At 54.9% G+C, this 24,762-nt stretch overlaps 1 protein-coding gene across 2 annotated transcripts in view; it reads left to right on the top strand.

Annotated features, from left to right (window-relative positions):
- The first annotated feature begins 7,339 nt into the window (after nt 1–7,339).
- Nucleotides 7,340–24,762, top strand: part of LOC107520166 (solute carrier family 2, facilitated glucose transporter member 5) — a 46,436-nt gene continuing 29,013 nt past the window's right edge. The window contains exons 1-4 of one of the 2 annotated variants that reach the window (XM_016163616.2): nt 7,340–7,823; nt 17,953–18,166; nt 21,234–21,428; nt 21,758–24,505. In XM_016163616.2, coding sequence (XP_016019102.2) covers nt 7,441–7,823; nt 17,953–18,166; nt 21,234–21,428; nt 21,758–21,973 — 1,008 coding nt within the window. In that variant the 5' untranslated portion in view covers nt 7,340–7,440 and the 3' untranslated portion in view covers nt 21,974–24,505. Of the gene's footprint in view, nt 7,824–17,952; nt 18,167–21,233; nt 21,429–21,757; nt 24,506–24,762 lie in introns of those variants that run through there. The other variant, XM_036228322.1, reaches the window with a different exon arrangement.

Raw genomic sequence — 24,762 nt, 5'->3', positions numbered from 1 at the left:
CACCAAGGAAACAGATGTGTATTTGTCCCTCACACGACTGCATTAAAGAAAATTTTAACCTCCATGGCTGAACGTCTTTTTAATAGAAAGGGTTTATTGGGCCATCGCAAGCAAGAAAAAAGGGACCAGGCCCTGGGGCACGACGTTGAAGCCACCGGTAGCAGCGCCAGGTAGAAAAAGCAGCATGTCCCACATCCTGAAGTCGGCAGGCGTTTTTACACATCAGGTTGGGAGAGAACGGCGCGAGTTGTTTCGAAGAATTTACACTGGATTCAGATAAACGGGGTGGGAGAAGCTGGAGCGGGGTTAGTTCGGGGACAGGTGCAGAGCCCATGAAAAGGAGTGTTTGCTTCTTCGGATCCGTGGTAGGCACAGTCCCGAAAATTCATGTGTAAACAAGGAGGGGAGGCTTCTGGGCTTCGATGGCGCCTGGCTATTCTCTTTCAGATAATCATGGAAATAATCACCTGGAAGTTAATTAAACATTCCAAGGTGCACTCAGGAATGTGAGCGATCTTGTTAGCTGTCAGCAGTTTTTAACTGACTAACCCTTCTTGTCCTTCTCCCTTCTGGCCTGCTGTAATATAATTTAGGACATCTCAGAATGTTCTCCATGTCCACCCCCAAAGGCAAGCATGCCATGTTAGTGGGTGATTCAGCGTGACCCGCCATTCAGGGGCCTGGGGCCTTTCTGTCTTCTTTCTCCACCATCCCACGGGTCGTGTTCCTTGTCAGGACGTTGAAGCCGTGTGGCTTCAGTCTTCCAGGCACTGGAAGGGGCAGGAGCTGGAGGGCATGCGTAAGGCCCTGGAGGCAGCCCATGTACCTCACTCACGTTTCCTCAGTGAGGCCTTAGGCGCATGGCCATACTTAGCCACAAGAGGCTCTGGGAAATGCAGTCTATGGCTGGGTGGCCACGTGCCCAGCTACTACTCGACTATCAAGGAAATAACTGCTGTCGGCTCCGTTTTAGAGATGAGGAAACCGAGACTAAGAGAAGTAACTTGCTCAAGGTGACATACTTAGCGATTTTCGGTCTTCTGGCCAGAAAGAGTCCAAGGCCCGGCCCGACAAGCCCTTCATTCACAGCGACCTTGTGCATCGTCTGTCCTCATATTCTGGATGAGGCGCTAGAGGCCTGGAAAGGTTAAGTGGCCCCTTTTAGGCCACGAAGTGGAATGTGGTAGTCTCCTATCGCTGTGTAGCTTATTTCACACACTCGGCGGCTTACGAAACGACATCCAGTTATAATCTCACAGTCCCCAGAAGCCTGTCATGCTCATCTGGACCTTCAGCTCAGGGTCCCACACTCCTTCAGGTGGCTGGAAGGATTCACGTCATTCTCACCTCCTGCCGGCCACCCTCATATTCTTCCTACGTTCACAGGCCCCCACATTATTGCAACAAGAGGCCAGGTCCTCATGCCAAACCCCCTAGCACAGAATCGCCCTTGCTCTTCAGTTCTCTCTGACTTCCTCTTCTACTGCTGGCCAAAGGACGCTTTCTGCTTTTAGAGGGTTCTCCTGATTGGGCCAGGCCAACCGGGCTAATCATTGTTTCTTAACGTCCACCGACAGGGCCCTGACTTAGTCAACTTTGCCTGCTATACCAAAATACTGTAGACTGGCCAGCGTCCAGGGCAGACATTGATTTCTCACGGCTCTAGAGGCTGGAAATCCAAAGTCAAGGTTCCCGGAAAGATCCTGTTTCCTGGCTTATAGACAGCCACCTTCTCACTGTGTCCTCACATGGCAGCGAGAGAGGGAGCTCTGGTGTCTCTTCTTCTTCTTGTGAAGGCATCAGTCCCATCATAAGGGCCTCATCCTCATGACCTCATCTAACCCCAAGACTTTCCAAAGGCCCCGCCTCCTAAGCCTTCACAGTGAAGGGAAGGGCTTCGACACATATAGATTGGGTGAGGCGGGGAGGGAGTGGGGAATGACACAAACATTCGGCCCGTAACAGGCCTTTAATCACATCTTCAAAAATCCCCTCGCTGCAGCACCTAGATTAGTGTCGATTAAACATCGAGGGGACAGGGATCTTGAGTGGGGGGCCCTTCAGAATTCTGGTGCCACATGTGGTCGGGACAGAGGCGCGGGACCAGAACCTGGCTCTTCCACTGTTCCATAAGGCCTCTTCCTGGTGCCAGCAGCTGCCTTTAAGCCAGTCCTACCTGCAAAGTGAGTCCCTGAGCGGAGGTACAGAGGACAATAGTCTTTCCCTTCAGTGGTGTAGCTTTTCTTTAATTGACCCAGGCAGCTGGGAGTGGCAGGGCCATGCCAGCCCAGGAGCCAGTGCCGTGTAAGAGCCCGTCAGAGCCAGCATCTTTGGGGTTTGTGCACAGCAAGCCGGGGGCAAAGCCTTCAGAGTTCGGGGTGGCGCAGGGAAAGGCTCGAGGTGATGGAAAAGAGTTTAAATACATCCCACTGAGACCCGAGGGCTTATCCTGTAGGAAGTGACGCCCACCAGACAGAGCCCCGTGAACAGGAGGCCCCTGACTTCAGAAACATGGCCGGCCAGGCTTGTCCTGGTCTTTCATCTGTGCGTCCTGAGGATCACCTGAGCATGCTCAGGGGCTGCGCGGCCTCCTCTGGGGATCCTGGAGGTGGGGGAGGACGAAGTGGGGTTCCTCTTCCACGGCCTTTGCTTGTCATGATACCGGGGTAGGAAAGGGCAAGACACGCTGTACCCACCTCCAAACGGGAAATGAGACAGGGGCCCACCCACACTGCTACAACCTCCTGAGGAAAGTCCCTCTCCTGTTCTGGTTAAGAATCACGTATGTGGCTTGTTACGCAGGTTAGAATTGAGCTCAGAAAATCATTCAGGATGCCTTCGATTTAGAGGCTCCAAACTGTCACCCCTTTTGCTATTGTCAGAGGAGGAGAATCTTGTGCCCGTTTCCAGGGTCGGGAGAGAAAGAGGAAAAAGCAAACCCGAGTGATCTGCTCCCAGGCCACCGGCTACGCCTGTGGGGCCTCTCTGGGCCTGAGCCCTAGATCTACGGCCAGATAAGTGGGGTGCACAGGAGGCTGTAACAATGCGACTCGACCTTGGATGTGGCCTCTTTGGACGTTGGACATGGAGCAGCAGACAACTGCCGGCTGGCTTGGCGTGGACGCCAGAGAAACAACTCAGGGTCACAAGAATCCATCTGAGTTTTTTCACCAATCCACCCAAGGAGAAGGAGGGTGAGGGGGTACAAAGAGACCAGAAATAAAAGATGCGGCTGATAGGACATTGCATTCCATACGGGATGGGCGCTGTCAGCGGCAGCTCGGAGCCGGGGGATTCTCTGCGTCTGCTATTCTTGGTCATGTCCCCCTGAAGGACTAGCAGCTCTTGGGACAGGAGACGCAGAGCACAGGAACCCTGTTGACAGCCTGGGAGTCAAATGTCATTGGCTGCCTTTGGTGGCTTAAGATCACCTGGCAACTGAGCAGTCGGGATTCTTACCCCCTGCTTAATGCTGGGACCCATTGAGCAACATCAGTGCACTAGGACTGTGGAGAGTTAGCTTCAAGCTCATCCTGAGCAATGCGAAGCTATATCATTGCGTGTCTTTCCCATTTTCCCCTAGTAGTGGAAAGTGTGCTAAGTTCTTTGACCGTCACTTTCCAGTGCAAAGAAAACCAAACCATCTCCTGACCAAACTTGCCTATAAAATAGCCAGCCACTCACCTGGGAAGGCGGACAATGTGTTTTCATCACAATAAAGCAGAAAAGATAGAGTGAGGCTTGATTGGCTAACAGAGGAGCTTGTCAGAGAGCTCTCCTGTCTCTCCTTTTCTCCCAAACACCCTAAAGATTCAATGACTGTGATCCCAGAGGAGAAAGTTCATTCCAGGCTCTTGCCCAGCCACGTGCCAAAGCCCAGTACTCGTTGCACAACCCAAGCTTGAAACTATTCACGCCAGTAAAAAGCTGAGAGTCCTCACTGACAGCGCTCTCAGCCGGGGTCTGTTTATGGTCTGGGGTCCTCTCAGGAAGAGGCAAGTGGCTTCTGAGGTGACTGAGAAGGGAAGCAGCTGCTCATTAGCTCTCCACAGGGCAAAGTCCACGAACGTGCTTGCTCAAACCTCGCAGAATTGTTTTTAGTAACTATTTTCCTGATTAAGAAAGAATGTGTGCTCATTTCAGCATGGAGTGTAATAGCCCAGACCTGGAAACAACCCAAATATCCAAAAACAGTAGAATAGACGAACATGTTATTTGTACAATGGAATACTATGTAGCAAAGAAAATGAATGAATGGCAACTTCATGCAAGAATGTGGATGAATCCCACAAAAATAATGTTGAGCAAAAAACAGAAGACATAAAAGGGAACGTAGAGTACGGTTCCATTGATATACAGTTCAGTGACAGGCAAACAGTACTATTTTTTTTTTTTTAGAGATGCTCATGAATGGTTAAAAAAAGCAAGAGAATGAGGAGGAAGAAAGAGGTTTGAGGAGAGGCTTCTGGTGTGCCAGTAATGTTATATTTATTGCTCTGCATGGGTCTTTGCCTTCTAATTATTTATTAAATTATACATTTGTATTTTAGGCATTTTGCAGTATGTATATTTCATAATGCAATGATTTTTAAAGTTAGATTAAAAAAGATAATCTATACCTATGATAATCTTTGCCTTTTATGACTCAAATGCAAAATCAAATCTAATGCAAATTGAAAACTATGAAACACCATTGAAAAATTAAGGACAACCTAAATAAATGGAAATATCTCATATACGTGGATAAGAAGATTTAATATTATTAAGATATTATTTCCCCAATTTACATACAGATACAGCACAATCTCTATCAAAAATGCCAGCAGACAGGGTGGCTCCATAGTGTAGTGGTTAGCACGTCTGCTTTACACGCAGAAGGTCCTGGGTTTGCACCCCCAGGTGGAGGCATGGACCATACCTCGGGTGTGCCAGGCTCTGGGTGCCCCAGGCCCCCGGGGGTGTGTGGGAGGAGATGCCCCACCTTCAGAGATCCAGTTCTTCAGGGGAGAGGGCAACATCCCAGGTCAGGGCTGGAAGTGGTAGGAGGAATCAAAGAGGAGGGAAAAAATTCCAGTGAGCTTTTTTTTTTTTTTTTTGCAGAAATTGAAAAGCTGATCCTCAAATTGGTATGGAATTGCAAATGGCTCCAAACAGCCAAAACAATATTGAGAGAGAAAAAAACTAAAGTTGGAAGACTCAGATTTCCTGATTTCAAAACTTACTATAATGCTACAGTAATTAAAACAGCGTGGTACTGGCGAGAAAAAGAACAGGTGTAGATCACGAGCTTGGATTAGGCAAAAGGTTTCTAAGATGTGATGCCCAAAGCACAGCAAGGACAGGGAAAAGGTAGGTGATCTGGACATCAAGATGAAAACCTTGATGCTTTAAAGTACATTATCCAAAAAGTAAAAAGACGACCCACAGAATGGGAGAAAACTTCTGTAAATTATATATCTGATAAGATTCTAGTACAAGAACATATAAAGAACTCTTACGCTTCAACAACAAAATGACAAACTCAATTAAAGAATAAAAAACAGGCAAAGGAATTGAATGGACATTTCTCTAGAGGATATGCAAATAGCCAATAAGCACATGAAAAGATGTTCCATATCATTATTAAAGAAATGCAAATCCAAACCACACAAAAAATTAAAAAAAAAAATCAAAACCACAGTGAGACACCACTGGGATGGCTAGAGTCAAAAACGTGGATAATCAAGTGTTAGGAGAATGTGGAGAAATTGGAACCTTCAGACATTGCTGTAGTAATATAAAATGCTAGAGCCACCTTGGAAAACAGCGTGGCAGTTTCACACAAAATTAAACATAGCGTCACCTTATGACCCAGCAATTCCATGCCTAGGTTTATGCCCAAGAGAATTGAAAACATATGTCCCCACGAAAATTTGTTAATGAATGCTCATAGTAGCGTTATTCATAATAGCCAAAAAGTGGGAACAACCCAAATGTCCATCAACTGATGAATGTAAAAGCAGAGGTGGTACATCCATACAATGGAATATTATTTGCCCCTGAAAAGAAATGAAGTTCTGATACATGCTACCGATAGAAGAATTGTGAAAATAAAAAAGAAAGAAGCCAGTCACAAGAGACCACCTATTATCTGATTGTGTCCTGGTGAGCTGTCGGCAACAGGCAAATCCATGGACACAGAAGATAGACTAGTGGTGGCCCAGAGTTGCAGGAAGGGAGAAATGGATAATGACCCAACTGGGTTTCTTTTTGGGGGTGATGGAAAAGTTGTGTAATTAGATAATGATAAGGGTTATGCAAACTTGTGCATATACTAAAAAACACTGAGTTGTACACTTAAAAGGGCCAATTTTATGGTATGTAAATTATGTCTCAATTTAAAATGTGAAATTATGAAAAAAGAAAAAATCCACTTAATTGGAACTGTTTTTTAAAAAATTACACCTAATAAGCCTAATTTAAAAAAATAGTGTGCTCACTGAAAGAAAAATTGTAAGCACTCCGTTCCCAAAGTAACTGCCACCGCCCTGTGAACAGTTCTGTACCACTGCTTGAAGAGGATCACAGATCTAGAGTTGGCTTTGTTACCATTGGAAAGAATGCCTTCATTCCTCACACCCCACACGCACGCGCGCGCGCGTACACACATACCCCCCACACGCACGCACACACACACACACACACACACACACGCACACGCACACGCACACACGCTAGCTGGAAGGAAGATAATACTAGTCCCCCAAATGCAAGCCCTTTGCTCTCCGGACAAGATGTCCTAGCCGTCTGGCAAGAGCAGATGAAGCCCTTGGTGGGGGAGGGCGTCAGGATCCCGGACAAGGACCGCGGACTTGACGTGTGGGCCACGGGGCCGAGGTGTGGGTCGCAGGAGTGGGGCGCATGGGTGGGGCCCGGAGCCGAGGCCGGGAAGCGGGGGCCACGGTCATGAAGCGAAGCGGAGGGTACGCGGCATGACAGGCGGGCCAACGCGAGGCTCAGGGGCGGGGCCGGGGGCGGGGCCGGGGCGGGGTCACGGCCGGGGCGGGGCCCGGAGCCGAGGCCGGGACGGGGCCACGGGCATGAAGCGGAGGGCACAGGGCGTGACGGGCGGGCCAACGCGAGGCTCGGGGGCGGGGCAGGGGGCGGGGCCGGGGCGGGGCCACGGCCGGGGCGTGGCCCGGAGCCGAGGCCCGGACGGGGCCACGGGGTGGGGCGCGGAGGGCGCAGGGCGGGGTGTCAGGGCGTGGGCGGGGCATGGAGCCGGCCCGAGAGGCAGGGGCGGGGTGCGGGCCGGAGTCCCGCGGTGGCCGGGAGGGTCAGGGACGAGAGTCGCGGGCGCGTCGGTGCCCAGTCACCGGCGGCAGCGGCGGCCGCGCTGGCGGCTCGACCTGTGTCCTCGCGGCGCCCGCGCTCCGGCCCCGGCCCGGTCCCCGCCCGGCCATGCCGCCGCCCGCACCGCCCACCGAGCTGGTGCCGTCGGAACGCGCGGTGGTGCTGCTGTCGTGCGTGCTCTCCGCGCTCGGCTCGGGGCTGCTGGTGGCCACGCACGCCCTGTGGCCCGACCTGCGCAGCCGAGCGCGGCGCCTGCTGCTCTTCCTGTCGCTGGCGGACCTGCTCTCGGCCGCCTCCTACTTCTATGGGGTGCTGCAGGACTTCACGGGCCCCTCGTGGGACTGCGTGCTGCAGGGCGCTCTCTCAACCTTCGCCAATACCAGCTCCTTCTTCTGGACCGTGGCCATCGCCCTCTACTTGTACCTCAGCATCGTCCGTGCCACGCGCGGACCCCGGGCCGGCCACCTGCTCTGGACCTTCCACGTCGTCAGGTGGGTGGCCGCAGAGCTGCTTTCCTTTGACTCCCCGCCCTCCCCCAGCCCCAACTCCCACCTGGTCCCTGCCTGCTGTTCCCTTGGCCCTTGTGTCTCTCTGGCGCCCACTTTTTGGTCAGACCCATGGCTGGACGTCCGGGAGGACAGTGTCTGCTCACGCCTCAGGGCAGTCCTGAACCAGCTGGACGATGTCAGGCTTGCCCAAGAGGCGGACCTGTCCTGGGCATCACCGCAGAGGACGCCCCTTTGCGCTCGCCCTCGGCTGGAGCCTCAGCGAGGTGGGAGCCTCAGCTCAGGCCCGTGGAGGGTGGAGGTCCAGAGCTCGCCCTTAGCTCCTGACCCTGGGGACTTACGGGCTCTCAGAGAGCTGGTGAGGGCATTCTGGGCCCTTCACCTCCTGCTCCACCGTGTTCTGGCATCTCTGCTGCACCTGGCAAGAAGTGCCTGTTGCCTAGGCTGGGAGGTGAGTTAGGTGGCTGTCCCAGGCTGGAGAGCCAGGCAGCTCCCAATCCTGTGCCACCACCGGCATCCACACCACGGTAGGTGCATTCAACCACACTCAGCCTGCCAGTCCATCCAGCCCTCTGCCAAAGGCAGCGCCTCAGCTGTAAAATTTACAAAAGACTGTCTTCTTGACTTTCCTTGTTCATCTCTAGACCTCAAGTCTCTCTCTCTCTTGTTATCTCTGTTCTAGATGATCTTGGTTTTACAGAGTTGAGCAACTCTGAGGTCGAGGTCAGTGGCAGAGGCTGGGCTGGAAGAGGGCCACCAGCTGCCTGGAGTCCCTGAGAAAAGGGGAAACCAAAGCCTTGCCCTGGCCTGGCGTTGAAGCATTGAATCGAGTAACCCTCAGTTGTAGAGAAAAGTTGGCCCCTTCCTGATGTAATTTCAATATTCAAACATCTGGTGCTTTCCTGTGTTGAACCAGAGGCAGGAGTCTTATAGGGCACATTTCCTCTTTCTCCTCAGATAAGGGCACCAAATGCTGCCCTAATTATAGGTCCTGTCTGTTAAAGGCTGCTTTCCAAAGGCTGAGGACAGTCAGCACTTTGGTAGAGACAGGTCACCTGGGTGTCACGAGCCTGCAGGAGTCACTTGACCTCTTCCCAGAGCTGTTGGATGGAGGCCCCCTGGTCCCTGGGAAACTAAGTAGCCTGCTTCTCAGCTCTTCAAGTCATATTCGCAGGGAGCCATTCAAATGGAGCCTGGGATGCAGCAGAGACCCACAGAAGGCGTGGTGGCCCCTGCCTCCCCTCCCAGCTTCCCACCTGACCTTTGTGTCCCTTCAGAGTCCCAGTCCTTGGCAGACTGGTAGGTGTGGGCAGCGTGTACACCAGAGTTCATGCGTACTTGAGGAAGAGCCCAAGACTTTCTTTGCAAAAATCTCTTCCCTTACTCTCCTTTTAAAAAATATTGAATACAATATATTTTTTTAAGTGATAAAGGTAAACCTGGTACAGCTCCTATAGAACAGATGACTTTCCTGAGAAATCTGAGTTGGGAGTTCTTTCTGTTCACTTCTGGGGGGTGGGGGGGCGTGGCTCTGTGATGTTCAGGGAAGGCCTACGAAAGTCTGTGTGTCCCCTTCTGGCCATTAAAAAAGATGTGAATTGTTCATCTTGTCTGTTGAATGTGATCCACCTGCTTCTTAAAAGAAAAGAAGAAAAGAAAATACCTGTGTCCAAGCTAGAAAGGGACTTTGACAGTTTATTCCCTTTCAGAAGTTAACTCATGCATTGCTAGACTAAGAGAATTGGCAAAACCTGTCCAACGGGTTCATTTATCGACCTAGGTCCTCTCAGGCTGTGTAGCTAATGACCTTACTAAGGAGTTCTCACCATCTTTCTTTGGAGAAGCAGTTTAGTGTTGCTGAAGCACCTGCTGGTGTGAGAACTCTCATCTTCGCAGGTAGGCTAGATGCCCATCCACTTGTTAACCATTTCAGACAGCTGAAAATCAGTCCACTTCTTCAAACCTTCTAGTCTTGGAAAGTATTTTAAAATATGACAGCACCAAAGGCTGATATCTCTATTCTGTTAAGAGTTTTTATGAATTTTTTTTAAATACAAATATCTTGATAAGTGGACAAAGGCCTCATTCGTACAAAATAGTAAAAACAGTTGGTAAACATATATGGGGAAAAGTTTAGCCCCATTAATACTCAAAACAATACAAGTTATAACATTAAGGTATCATTTCCTCATTAAGAAACAAAAATAGGCAGAATACGAACATAATAAGTACCAGTCAAACTGGTATTTTTCTGTATTATTATTGGCAATGTAAATGAAAATATACATGTGGGAAGTATTTGGTTCATACCCCTTGATCCTGTAATCCTATTCATAGAGACCTAGTCTAAGGAGATTATCCAAAATGCATGCAAAGCTGTGTGTGCAAAGGAGTTTGAGAGGCACTCTTATCACTGTGCGAGTTTGAAAGCCACCGCAATGTCCACAAAATAGAGGAACAGTCAGTTATAGACGACGGCCCCACCGAAAGTGTTACGCAGCCATTAAATACTGGCTGTCAACTCTACATGTCATCTTTTTTTTAATGGTATGATACAAGGTGAAGTAACAAAAGCCGTCTATAAAACAACGCAGCCGTGGACAGCCGTGCAGCAGGCACCGGGAGAGGCGCCTGCCCACGCTCAGGCTGCCGGAAGCGCCTGCTCCGAGGGCGGCGTAGATTCCGCCCTTAGGGAAACTGTGCTCCATCGCGAGCCATGTCTGGCTCCTGAGCGCTTGCCAAGTGCTGCCCCATACCTTAGCTCGCTGGTCACCAGTGGGGGAAATCTGATGTCCCTCCCATCATAGTCGGTGAGACCCTCCCCAGGCCACACAGCTGGAGGCTCAGGGTTAGAACTCCAAGGTCAGTCTTCCTTCTATGGCTCCATCTCGTCTCTTGGCCTTGACAATAATTTTGAAAACTGAGATATAATTTGACAATGTTCTTAACTTTCCAGATTTTCCCGATTATTAACATTTTACCATGTTACCTTTATCCTCTCCAGTTATTTTTTCCAGAACCATTTAAGAGTAAGTTTCAGACCAGATGCCCTGAGCCCCTGAATCCACTAGTGTGTATTTCCACGAGACCAGGGCAGTATCTTAAGGAACCACATAGACCTTCCAGAAATAGGAAATGATCAGGGAGCAGTGCTGTTATCTGATCGTGGACTTCTTTGAGATTTGTCAGTCTGGTAATAACGTCCCCAACGGCAAAGGGAAATGGGCTCGGTGTGTTGGCTTGGTCTTCAGGCTCTTCTCCTTCCATCTAGAGTTCTCCCATCTCTCTAGGCGTTTCATGGCGTTAACGGTTTTGAAGCGGACCGGCCGTTATTTTTCAGCATGTCCCTCTGCTTGAGCTGCCTGGCGCTTCCTCACACGGGGACCGGATTCTGTGCTGTGGGCAGGAAGCTCCCACGAGCCTGTTCTTCTCATTGCTTCCTCCCTGGCAGCTTCGAGCGGTCCCGTCCCTGGGGGCGTTAGCTCGGAGCTCTCGACTTGGGTGTTCTCTGCCCATTCTCCACTGCGCTTACTGTTTTTCCTTTTGTAATTGATAAAGATCGTGTTGAGGTAAATGTCCTGTTACTCCTCAGACTTTTGCCCAAGACTTGAGCATCAGTTGGGTCCGACAGTTTTCTGGAGTGAATTTCCTGGTGGTGGTTGCGTTTTTAAGGTTGCACGAGAATTTTCGGTGTATTAGAAGTCCCTCTGCTGTGTCGTAGCTGTTGAGGAAGCGTGCTATGGATGCCCGCATTTTACAATCAGGTGGATATGCCTCTGTGGCCATCAGCTTGCAGTACTCACCTGAGAAAGTGCTAGAAGCTCAGGCCTAGAGCTGCTGTGGATGGGGTCAGTTCCCTTCCCATAAGATAAGCCGAGCTGGCCCGAAGCCATCCCTGTGCCCCTGCAAAAGGTGACCTGTCTTTCAAAAGCTGTTGTTTGTACCTCCCCCCAAAGTGGTGGGCTCTTTCTGAGCAAAGCCTGAGCAGGGTCAGTGAGCGTCCCTCTACCTGCACACCCTCGGGCCGCGGCTGTGCCCAAGCTCACAGTCCTGTGAGCTGGGGGGAAGGTCCATCTGGCTGGGGGTGCCTCACCTCGCCAGGTCAAAAGCAGGCATCCTGGCCAAGCTGGTCGCCTCAAGCAGGCTCAGATCTCTTCCTGCTCCACTGAGGTGGGAGTGGGTGAGGGCATGACCTCTGGCAGGGACAGGTCCTATGCCCCTGGCCCACATGCTCACCCACCCTCTTGAGTTTGCTTGGGGGTTCTGGAAGAGGAAGTGGTCTATGACACCCCAAGTTCACCATGAACACCCCTGCTGAGGAGCAGGAAGTTCTAATGCAGAGAAAAGGGGACCCATGGGCCTGAAAGGGAAGGCCCGCTAAGCTCTGTAATTGGAAACTAGCTCGCTGTTGGGGGCCCAGTGACAGGAACCCAAGCAGGCAGTGAGGGATGGATGCAGTGGCTGCATGGACAACACCCCACATCGGTCTGTGCTCCCCAAAATAACAAGAGTTGAACTGGCTTTGTTTGTTGCCCCCCCAAAAAAAATTTCCCGAGGGCGCTGCTGTGTGGTGGTCCTCCCCACTGTCTGTGTGTCCATGGGCAGCGGCTTCAGGGGCCGTGGGAGCAGAGGCTGCCCCTGCCCCTTCCGCTAGGGCCCGGTCCGACCTGCCGGTCCTTACCTGGGCTGGGACCCAGGTGGGCAGGAAGCATCTCTGAACAGAGCAGGACGGCTCTGCAGTGCCCAGCAGAACCTGGGCTGCAGAAGGTCGTCCAGGGGGTGAGTTTAAAAGTTTCTTTGAACGCCCCTCCCCCCGCCCTGCAGCCAGCGCTGCAGAGTGACCTCCTGGTGGACTGGCCAGCGGCTGACTCCCTGAGCTTCTCCCACATCCTTCCTTTCTGCCACACACTTAACAAGTGCCCATTGTTCCAGAAAGAAACCCACAGGCAGCCGCGGGCCTTGTGATCCCTGTCACTGGTGTTGCCCGGGGCCTGCTCTGTCCCGCTCCCCAGAACCTTCTTAATCGGTGCACTGTGGCCCTGTCGGTTTGCTCTTCAAAGGTTTTTTGAGTTACATTAGCATTCAGAGCTTTCCACAGCCCCCACGTCACAGAGACCATGCTCTGCCGTCCGCCCACAGAATGGGGAGAAGACCCCTTTGTTTCCTTCTTAGCCGACCTCCTCCCCCCAAAGATCTGTAGGAAGGGTGAGGTTTGGAGTGATGGAAACGCGCAGGAGCCCATCGCTGCGGGCTTGCTCCCTGCCTGCGGGAGGGTGTTCCCATTTGCGCGTCAAGGGGAAGCGTCTCCCTGTCACCGCGGGTGTTCCCCACCGCGGGTTTGGGGAGGAGCTGGGTGAAGCCCAGAGCGCTGTTCTTCTGGGAACAGATGCCTGCTGCGGTCATCTGACCCATGGCAGGGGCTCGGGGAGGCTCCCTCGCCCCCCGGCTCGTCCTGTGGTTCTTCTCATTCCTCTTCGCTAGGGGAGGCTTGAAAACAGAAAGGACGCCGGTTCCCAGCCGCGCCGAGCGCCTCGTGATGGGTCCAGTGCCTCTGCTCGGCCTGCCCTCCCCTCAGCTCGCCGAGGGGCCCCCGCCCAGCTCGGCCCTTCATCTCTGGGGGTAGGGTCCCCAGGGGCTGGGATATGACCACTGCCGCAGCCTGTGTCCCCCGGTGTTTGTAGGGGCCTCCACGTTGGCGTCCGGAGCTTTGCTAACGAAGCGCCAAACACAAGGCGGCTTAGACAACAGAAATTGGTTCTCCCACAGTCTTGGGGGCTGGAAGCATGAGATCGGGTGTCAGCAGGGCTGGTTTCCTCTGGAGCCGCTCTCCTTGGCCGTAGATGGCCGTCGAGACCCTGTGTCCTCACGCCATAGTCCCTCTGGGTGTGTCTGCGTCCTCCTCTCCTCTTAAGGACACTGGTCATACTGGATTAGATCCCTCCTAGTGACCTCACTTTACCTTAATCGCCTCTTTAAAGACCCTGACTACAAATACAGTTACCCCTCAGGCACTGGGGCTTAGGACGCCAGCATGTGGACCGAGGTTGGAGGGACACGACTCAGCCCACGACAGCCTCTGAGGGAGAGGAAGCTGACGCAGACTGTGACCTCAGTTTCCAGGCAAACATCAGTGAGACCTGGGGCCTGGGCCCGACTGGGAGCAGCTGCAGGTGGCCCTCCAAGTGGGGGGCTCTGCTCAGAGAGCGGTCTTCGGGCTCCCTCCATCCCAGGTGACCCCCAGCCCTGCTTTTCTTCAGCCTTAGAGTCTCCCCTGCGTGTGGCCCTGTGGCTTCCATTGGGTTTAGGACTGGGCGGGACACCTGCCTATTCTCTGGCCCCTTCTCCACTGACAGGAACTTGTCAAGTGTCTTTAAACATCTGAAGACAGCTCAAGTCCGAGCTTCTCCTTACGTGCCTGGCTCTGGTGCCAACTTCACAGGTTTAGAATGTGGGTTGCAGGTGTCCGCACGGAGTCAGGACAGTTCACTGGCCGTTCTGAACCGCCCACATCTGGGCACAGAGTGACCTCTCTGACCACGCAAGTTTCTAGGTCAAAATCAACGCAAGCCCTTGGTCTTTTTCTCACGTGCTCTTGTGAAGCTACAGCGCCCGTTTGGTTTTGTTCATGTTTTGGTTGATGAGTTCTTTTTGCGGAGGGATTAAAAACTGCTAGGTGGTACCCGTCAGAAACTAGAAGTGTGCGTTTCTGCACAGCAGGAATTATGTCACACGCGTCTTTAAGGAGTGCCTTCCAGGTTCACACCGGGAATGGCTGGGCTTATCTGAGGTTGTCAGAAATCCGGGCTTTCTCCTCGCTCTGTAGGTCCAGAACCTGGGGCGTCTGAAGCTCCTTGTCCTTTGCATACTCTGTCCAGCCGATGTCGTGCAACCAGGTGGCCAGACCCGATCGTTAAACTTTAGGGCATTTTGTGAGCTGATCGTTAAATACAACCGTTTTGAAAAATTAGATTATACAAACTTACAAGTAAGTAAATCATATTTAAAAAAACAAAAGTCATACAAATACTCAAAACTCAGTACGTTGCTAATTGTTTTCCTGCGTTTTTCTCTGCTCGTGCGCCTGAGGCTGCCGCCGTGCTCTGTTCCCAACCACGGGGCCGGAGGCTTGAAACGCCTGTGGTGGGGATGTTCACGCCGTGGAAACTGTCAAGCATTATCTGTCAGGGTTGCGTACAGGAGAGGTGAGCAGGCTTTTCAGCTTCACAGGCTGTGTGATCTCAATTGCAATATCCGACCCCTACCACGGGTAGTATGTAAACAGATGAGTGTGGCTGTGTTGCAATAAAACTTTATTTAAAAAAAAAAAAAACAGACCTTGGGCTGGATGTGGCCTGAGGACCATAGTTTGCTAGGTCGCTGATCTGGACTTTAAAAAATGATGGCGACTATGTTAATGAGTAAGAATTAAACTTAAAAGTCTCACTTGTCTCTGAATGTAAGCGGAGATGGCAGCCACGCTGGGGCAGGCAGGAAGCTGGTGTTTCAGGGGGAGGTGACGGGAGGAGGCAGGGTCACGGAGCAGGAAAAAAAGAGGAAACACTCCTCCACTCTTCCACTATTACCCGATCCCACAAAGAAGTTGCTCACGTCACTGTCAAACCAGTGAAGTCGGGGGCATTCGTCTTGTCCCTTACGGCTTCCTTATTTCACTTTCCTCTCACTCGTTAAGGAAAATGAAAATGTCAACCAATTTCATTCACGTCTCAGAACTACCTCCCTTTGCTAGTTGCAGCCGTACACTGGCTGCCGGCACTGGGGTTCAGTGAAAATTAACAAAAATGTCCTGTGATATTCAGTCGGCCACAAGGAGTTTACAGTGAAGACGTTTGTGTGTTATTCCTTGTAAATTGTGCTTCACACCTTTTCAGTAAAATTTATAATAAATTTGTATGTGGATACGAGTACATTTTTCTAGAGAGCCAGTCGTTAGCTGTTAGCAGCACACCAGGGCCACCTGGGACCATGCTGTGAGTCTGGTCACACCTGCTTTGCTGGATGATGGGCAGTCCCTCCCACTCCATTCTTACCGCTCCCTGATTTCACTGTTTCTCATCACCTCCCACCTAAATACCTCCCAGAAAGGCTTCTGGCCCCAATGTAGCTTCCACCTGGGCTCAAGTTCAAACAGCGACTCTAATGGATCAGCCCACATTCTTAACCCTTCCGCAGCCCTCTGCCTCTTTGGACTCAGCCTTGGGCTGAGTATTCCCAGTAACACCGAGGAAATGCATCACTTCATAGCGTTAGGAGCACACACCGAGAGTCACAGAGTGTAGTCCGTCACCGTGGGGTCCCCAGGTCTCCTGGAAGGGCCGTCAGGGTGCTGAGCAAGGGGACAGGAGCAGCGACCGTCCCGGCACACACTGCTTTTCCCTTCCCAGAGTCCCGTGGAGGAGCTCTGTAGACCATAACGTGATGAGAAACAAGACACATAATGTCGGGGTTGCAGTCTGAGCATTTTTAAAGCCTTTTACTTCCTTTTCAATAATAACGTGCTTGCAGTGAATATTGAAGGAGTGAGTTGGGGAAAGCTGCCTCAGTCACTTGGCTCAAAGTTCGTTCGTTCGTTCGTTCATTCGTTCGTTCATTCATTCATTCATTCATCCATCCATCCATCCATTCAGCAAGCCCTAGTTTTGCCCCTACCTGATGACAGAATAGTGAACCAACACGGCCCTCACCCTCATGATCTCACAGCTCTGACGTGTGGTCCTAAAGTCTCAGGGTGGCATGAGTTCTAAAGCGGTCACCCCTTTCTTACGACAAAACAGTTTTACACTAATCTGCACGAACTTATCAGATAAATAACTTTGCTTAGAAGAAATATTTAACATGGACAACCTACTGGGTATAACTGGGTACCTTTCTCATAGCCCTTTAAGTTTTGTGGGGTTTTGCCCCTTCCGTGCAGCTCCATGACTTCTGGGAGGACATGCTACTTCCTGCCTCCCCACGGCCCACGGAGCGGACGCAGGTGACACCCCTCGTGGCAGAGGCCGGCGAGGGGGGAGAGGGGCAGGCTGTTCTGAGGCTGTCCTGCACTGCGAGTCCTGCCCAGGCAGGGAGTGACGTTCGCCAGGTCACGCCGTCCCCTCCCTGCGTCCTCCGCTGCCCTGGGGCATTTCGAAACTTGTGGACACACAGCCCTTCTCCTCGCTTCGTTCTGGCAACGAGCGGCTGATCTCGTCTTTGTTCTTCAACGTCCAGAAAGGGCCGATATTCCTCACACGAGGCTCTCGAAACATAACCGGCTTCTGAACCAAACATTTACTGATGGCGATGCCCTGTTTCGAGATTGCCCGTTGTCCCGGTGACTGACCCGGGGTACGGACCCAGGTGTCCAGTTCCTGGGGGCAGAAAGCCGCGGGCCTCACTCATTCCTGTCGCCCGCACTGCAGGGGGTCGTAAGCACTGACACCCTGTCCTGCGCACGGGACTTACTATGCTAGTTAACATGCTAATTGATTTCCATACTGACTTACTCTGATACTACTGCGCTGTAGGCCTTGCTGTCAGCCCGGCTTTGCGGACCTGATGCACTGAGGCCAGGTGGGGGCAAATCCGAGGCGTGGACCCCGCCCATGGCATGGCACTCAGCCCTCCGCTGCCCTGCTGTGCTGCCGGGTGGCATCTGTGCGACCCCCTGACCCATCTAAGATGCTTTGCAGGGACACTGGAGGGGGCCTCAGGGCCCGGGGGCTAGTAATTAAGCTCTAGAATCATCTTGAGCGCCTCACTGCCCCAGGAACGGCTTGGCCCTGGGCTTTATGCCCCCAGAGAGCAAGGAGGCCCAAAGCCGCAGCCCCCTTCCAGATCCTGCTGCAGGTACCCAGGACCCGGGAACTCCCTGCCCCGGCAACCCCAAGCCACCTGCACGTGCACCCGGGCCGACTGGGGGGCTGGCTGTGCGGCATCGGGGTGGGCTTGGCGGGGCTCCGGCAGAGCAGGCTGGGGTGGGGGTTAGAGTCTCCTGCCCCCTGTTCTCCAGGGCGCTGGCGGCAGTGTGGTTCTCCTAAAGGAAGAGCCTCTGTCGCTTCGCCCTTGCTGGCTGGGCGGGGCCTGACCTCGGCGGCGCTTATGCCTCGTCCTTCAGCTGGGGGGTTCCGCTGGCCATCACTGTGGCAGCGGTCACCCTGAAGAAGATCGGCTACGACGCCTCGGACGTGTCCGTGGGCTGGTGCTGGATCGACCTGGCGGCCGAGGACCGCGTGCTGTGGATGCTGCTGACCGGGAAGCTGTGGGAGCTGCTGGCCTACGTCACGCTGCCGGTGCTCTACCTCCTCATCAGGAAGCACATAAACAGGGCGGTAGGTGCCGGCGCTGGCCCTCGAGAAGCACTCCCCACCCCCCTACCACCCCCTCCCCCCACCACCTCCCCCATCCCCCACCACCCCCTCCCCCATCCCCCCCAACTCCCCCATCCTCCCCCACCTCCCCCATCCCCGCCCCCGCTCAGAGCGCCTGCGTGGCCGTGGTGCGTGACGCACGCTCGCCCGCGTCCTGGCGTTGGGGTTGGCCACCTTAGGGGACAGAGAGGCCGGAGGGGCGGAGGGTTCGCTCTGCACTGAGCTGCATGCACCGTGGGTTGTCTGCCCGGCTGACTGCCCAGCCTCGTCCTGTGACCCCACGTTTGTGGGTGAGGACGTGGGGGCTTCCCCAGGCTCGCCCAGCACCCAGCCTGTGTGCTCGGCCACAGCCCTCTACTGCCCCCTCCTGGACAGGCCGCGGTGGTGGCCCGGCCTCCAGGGGAATCTGGGTGAAAGGTGAGCAGTTTCCAAGTAAAAGTGGGACAGGGAGGGGCGGCCATGGTGTCTCTCGTCAGTGATGCGAAGAACTCACCTCACCGTCCTTCTCGGTTAGAATCAGGGCCTAAATGGTAGACTTTGCATAAATCAATGGCTGGGCCAGGTGGCCAGGAGTCTCGGAGACTTCTGACCACTTGGGCTGGCTGGAAATTCTAGAAAAGGATAGTTTTTCTCTGACAACCTGGCCCAGTTGTCCCTTGTCTTTAACTATTGGTTCTGCAGGTGTAAAGTGTGGGCGTCCTCCTAGCCACAGGCAAACCGCTGCCCCAAAAAGCCTCGGATCAACCCGTCTGGTGGTCCGCTCGGCCGTTCACTCAGCACGTTTTTCCTGAGCATCTACTATATGCAAAAGCGCTGTTGGCAGTGGGCGTTGCTAATGAGAACTCAGACGCGGTCCTGCCCTCCCTCGAGAGGCGGAAGTGCAAGTGGCCGAGATTAAAGATAAACGTGGCAAGCAGCCAGCCAGAGTGGCAAGACAGGGTCACAAGAAACCCCAGACACGGACTTCCGCGCTCGCCCTGCAGGGTCGCTGGGGCAGCGCCCGGAGCTTGCAAGGCTGAAATCGCAGCACGGCACGTCCCCATCTTCCCAGGCAGACAGTTGGCTCAGCAGCCAGTTCCGAGTTCGTGGGATGTTCCTTGTGGCTGTTGGTGACACCTGACCCCCACCCTGTACTCCCATCTGAGTCAAGAGTTCTGGTTCTCTCCTTACTCGGAAACTGAACTGACTCTCGCCCTCCCTGCCACCCCTTCTGGCTCAGCTGGAGAGATGCCGCCGGCCCTACCAGCTGCTCTGGAATCCTCTTTGTCTTCCTGGGGCCTTCGAGTTGGTGTCCTGCCTGGGTGGGGGTGCCCTTCTCACCCCCTCTTCATTTGCACTGTCCGAGGAGGAGTCCAGGCCCCCCAGTGAGGACTCCCAGAGCTCCACCAGCTCTGCCCGGGACCCCTCCCTGGGGCTGCCCGGCTGCCTCTGTCTTGAGCAGGCGGGGCCTGGCTGGGTGTGTGAGAAAGGGTCCTCCGCTCCCAAAGCGTTTCCAGAAAAATGGGAGAACAGCGGGCGGGAGGCGGTGGAGTGCGAGTCACTCCCTGCCTCTAGCGGGGAGGAGAGCTAAAAAGAAAGGCGTCAGAGCAAGCTTTGCTCTGGAGAGGTTCAGACCAGCGGCCCTGGCTGGTTCGCAGCTGCGCCCCGTTCTAGAAGGAAGGGGCTGCTGAAGGCCCCAGGGGAGGAGCCAGGTGCCCTGAGCAGGTGAGTCACAGCCAGTCGGTGCAGGTGCCGGAGATGCCAGAGTGTGCGTCTCCTCCCCTCACATGGGCCTTCCACGTCCCCAACACAGGACCGGGCTCAAAAATGCATTTTTGTTAGGAGCAGTTTTGGCTGTTTTTACAAATTCAGTCTCGATCTGGAAGTGGAACCTCCCCCTTCCTCTCACTGAAGGCATTCCTTGGGGACAGGGAAGCCAGAGCTGGTGCTGCCCTCACTTCTTTCTTGGGGGGCAGGGGATTGGGGTGGATCCCCTCTTGTGAGCCCCTCCTGCGGGTGGAGCCCAGAGGGGGCGGAGGGGGCGGGTGATCATAAACAATGCGCCTGATAAACAAGGGGGGATGATGTCTGGGAAGGAGGATGACGAGGGCTGTGAAAACAGACGAGGCACAGAGCTGGCTCTGGGGACGGCATGGGGAGGGGATGCCTTCGCAGCTGGGCGGGGTGGTCAGGGCGGGCCTTGTCCGGAAGGCACGCTGGGGCACAGACGGGAGGAGGTGAGGGGGCGGGCCATGTCCGTGGGTGGGGAGACGCATTCTGCAGGAGGGAACGGCTCGCGCGAAGCCCGTCGGTGGGGTGTGCCTGGCACATCTGGGGGAAAGTAGGAAGACCCGTGTGGCTAGAAGCAGTAGGGATGAGGCCAGAGCTAGCTCGGGGTGGGGGACAGTGTAAGGAAGGTGTGAGATGGGGCGCCACCACGGGCTTTGGGTGGAAGACTGGCTCGATCTGACAGGTGTTCGGGTGACCGTGCTGAGGATAACAGTGGTGGGAAGGGTATTGCATGGTAAGGGCGACGGGGAGACCAGTCAGGGGAAGCTGGGATGGCGCTTGGACCACGCTGGCGGCGGTGGCGGGGAACGGAACATCCAGATTCTGGGTCCCTTGAAGGCAGAGTCCACAGCACTTGCCTCTGGATGGGCTGTCAGCTGTGGCAAAAAGAGGACTTGAAGACCACTCCCAGATGTCCGTCAGCTGCGGCGGGGAGCGCGCAGTGGGCTTGGGGGCGGCGATCGGGCGTTGCGTGTTCAGCTGTGGCTTGGACACCCGTGTGGCGGTGTGGCACGGGCAGCGGATGGAAGTTCCGGGGAAGGCCCCGGGCTGGAGGTGGCAGCCGGCGGGAGGCAGCGCACGCCTCCCTGCTTCTCTGCTCGGGGAGGCTGGGTCCCTGGGAAGGCAGGCGGCCCGCGGGGGGCATGGGCGTTGGGTGGGGGTGGGGCGGGCGGCCCTGCGGGTGGAGGGGGAGGGGCGGGCGGCCCGTGGGCGTTGGGGGGGCGGCCACGCCCACTCAGTCTGCTCTGGTCCTGCGCAGCACGAGGCGCTCTCCGAGTACCGGCCCATCCTCTCCGAGGCGCACCGGCTCCAGCACCACAGCTCCATGGTGGATAAGAAGCTGGTCCTCATCCCGCTCATCTTCATTTGCCTCCGCGTCTGGAGCACCGTGCGGTTTGTCCTGACGCTCTGCGGCTCACCGGCGGTGCAGGCACCGGTGCTGGTCGTTCTGCACGTGAGTAGCCCCCCCCCACGCCCCCAGACGCTCCCCCCGCAGCGCGGGCCTGTCCCGATGCGCCGGCCAGCGCCAGGCGGCCGGGGCCTGGGCGCCTTGCATCTCCCTTCCTGCCCGAGGCAGGGAGCGTTGGAGAGGGAGCAGCAGCCCCAGGGGAGCTGACCGGTCTGCAGGTGAGGACCTGCCAGAGCTCTGCCAAAGGCCCCCGCATCGGGGTGCTCGCCGACCAGCCCCGAGGGGCAGAGGACGCGCTTCTGGGGCCTGCCGCGCTCCCGAGCCGCCTTGCGCCCCGACGCTCACGCGTCCTCTGTCTCTCTGCTCCGCGGCAGGGCATCGGGAACACGTTTCAAGGAGGCGCCAACTGCATCATGTTCGTGCTCTGCACGCGTGTGGTCCGCACGCGGCTCCTCGCGCTCTGCTGCTGCCGCCCTCTCCAGCCCGCTGCGGAGAGCCGGGCCGGCTGGCCACCCAGGCCTGCCACGACCTCCTCGACGGGGGACTCTCAGGGACCTGGCTGGACCCCCCGCGAACTTCCGAGCACCTGAGCGCTGCCTGTCCTGGTTCCGAGCCTGCGCACAGCCTCCCTTGGACAGGTGGCCACAGGGAGTGGGAGGGACGTCCGAGCCCCGAAAGCCTTCTGCCCTTGAAGCTCTCGACTCCGGTGGCAAGGGCGGGGGCGGCCGCACCCTCAGCTAGGCTACCTCCTAGACCCTCACGCGGCACGTCTGCACCCCGCGTCCTGCTGCACTCGGGGTGTCTGTCCGTGTGAGGGCCGGCAGTACGCGATCACTGCCAGGTCGCCCTGTGGTCCAGTGGTCATTGGCTTCTTGACCACACAGCACTGTTTACAATTTGAGGGACCCACACCTGTGAGAAAATCATGAGGACTAAGTCTGCTGTGTACCCATCCTAAATAAAATGGGGGGGGGCGGTACAAGAGAGGCACCCCCACCGAGATATCATGGAGCGGATTCCCGGTTTGTAGGGGCGATGAGGTTCCCCACACCGCCTGGCTCTTCCCGGAGACCTTTGCTGGGCAACAGAAGAGGCAGTTACCTTAACCAGGTTGAAGGTTGCCTCGGGGTTTCGTGGGGACTGCCAGCAGCACAGCCCAACCCAGCTGCTCAGGGCGGCCGGCCTCCTGGGACCTCCCCGGGCCTCGCCATGGGTCGCCGGGCCTTGGTGCAGATCGAGTTTGGGTTCCAAGCACAGGCCCGAATGCAGACTCCTGTCTCCCTCAGTCGCTCCACACCCAGCTTCGCTCCCTCAGTACTAGGGCTAGAAGAGGGACGAGAGGAGGCCACTGTGGGGACGCCCTACGGATGCCCCGGTGTCTCGGGTCCGTTCCTATGAAGACTGAAACGGGGCTGAGTTGGGAGCGGGTCCAGCTTACTCACTCTTTAGTTTTTATAGGAAAGGGGACCAGAGGCTTCGCGAATGGTCCAAGCACTGAGTCCTCTCTGAAGGTGAAGGTGTGGCAGTTGGTCGGGGGACTGGGTGTCAGTGGGTGATCCCTTGCATTTAAGAGAAAAAGGATTTCAAATGAGCATCTGCACCTGTCCTCTGTGGCCCTCCCACCGACCTGTGCCTCTTACTCAGGAAGCAGTTTCGCTGTGAGGCCACAGAAGCCATTGGCTGGGAGTGGGACGTGTGAAGGTCCCCGGGGAGCCTCTGAGAGGGAAAGGACACCTGGACCCAGCAGGTGGCCCTGCCTCGGGCTCCACGAGAACTCTGCAAGCCTGAAATGCTTTCGTGAGCCTGTGGGAAGGTTCTGGATTAAACCGAGGCCACACCAGACTGCAGGTCCTGTTTTAAGAGAATTCGGAAGTCATCTACAGAACTAGGTCTAAAATGCTCATTTTTGGTTTCCTTTATTTAAAAAAAAAAAAGTTTTCTTTATGAAAGTGAGAGGTGAACATCCCCTTAGGGGTCAAAGAAAGCTCTGGGCTGCCCTACAGAAAACCACGTGTCAGCACGGCAGCCTCCTATCAGAAGCGGCCTGTGTGAGGGGACTTCTGGGTTCCCCTAGAGATGGTTCAGCAGGTCACAGGCACTTACCTGGTCAAGACCCTCACGTGAGCTTCTGGAGTGGAGCAGACATTCAGGAAGCTTCAAAAAAGCAAACAATTCACAGCTGAGGTTGAATATGGGCCATGGAGGAACGATGCTAGAAAAATGCCTGCCCTGGAGTCCTTGGCACAGACGGGCCGGAGCCAGGAAAGGCCAGCAGAGGGCGCCGGGAGCTCAGAGGACAGCCTCTAGGGGTGCCCAGGGCTCCCTCAGTCTCATTCCGCTTGTTAGAGGCCAGTCAGTGCTGTGCCATCTGTCTGCTGGGTAAGAACCTCCCAACGGTCACACCCGGGGATTTTCATCTCGTGGCCCAGCCCGCTTCTGCAGCTGGGTGAATGTGTTATTGCCAGGGGTGGACGCCGAGAGAGCCTGTGGGAAGGAGAGTGGGCGGGAGAGGGGCTTGTCCCAGTGCCTGGGCCTAAGGCCAGGGCCCAGCCTGGAAAGAAAACAGCAACTTTGCCTCTTAGATCCATCTGGCGGGCTGGGGTGGGGTTCTGAGCTGGGTGGGAATGAAGTCACATCCTGCAGGCCCAGGAGGGGCCCTTGCTTCTGATCAGAGCGAGGCGGTGGCGTGTCCCTCTCACACGTCCTCCCGTGTCCGTGCCGTTAATGTCTGCCCGCCCTCATCCCTCAGTGTGACCTCAGCCCGGACAGGTGCTACGGGCTCATTACAGCGTGTCCTCAGCTCAGAGCCCTCTCCGGCCCTTGCTGTCTTAATCAGGTTTACCAGGTACTTTCTGCCTCTTTGTGCTTCTGAATTGTTCTTGTTTGTTTGGTTTTGTTTTTTAATAAAGATTATTATTTGGCTCTGGCCGAGGGTGCAAACAGAGCATCTCATATGTCCATGACTAGGGAAAAAAATGGTTTCACAAAGGTCCCGTGGTGGCGCAATAACTTCGCGTGAGGGTTTCCTGCACGTGCAAAATTGTAACGAAAACCCTGACCGTCTAAGTTAGGGCCAAAGTCCTGCTATTTTAAATCAAATAAAAGAATAACTTTTTCCTTTTGCACGTTTGATAACTTGATCGTCCGTGATGCGGGGAGGTGAGGTGAGGTGGCTGAGACCATCCTGTGCTGTGGGGGCCTCTCCAGAGCCTTCTCTGTGGGCAGAGGTAGTCTAGTTAAGTGGCCGCCCTGCCTGAACAGCTTCTCCCGAGTTTGCCTGATGGGATCACAGGTGTGGCGATTGGGGGCTTTAGAATACAGATTCCCAGCCCTGTCCCGTATGAGGATCAACAGGTCCTAGTCCTGTCCCCAGGACCCA

Source organism: Rousettus aegyptiacus, unplaced genomic scaffold (genome assembly GCF_014176215.1).
Source record: "Rousettus aegyptiacus isolate mRouAeg1 unplaced genomic scaffold, mRouAeg1.p scaffold_m13_p_1, whole genome shotgun sequence".
NCBI lineage: Eukaryota > Metazoa > Chordata > Mammalia > Chiroptera > Pteropodidae > Rousettus > Rousettus aegyptiacus.
This window is presented reverse-complemented; position numbering and strand designations above follow the sequence as displayed.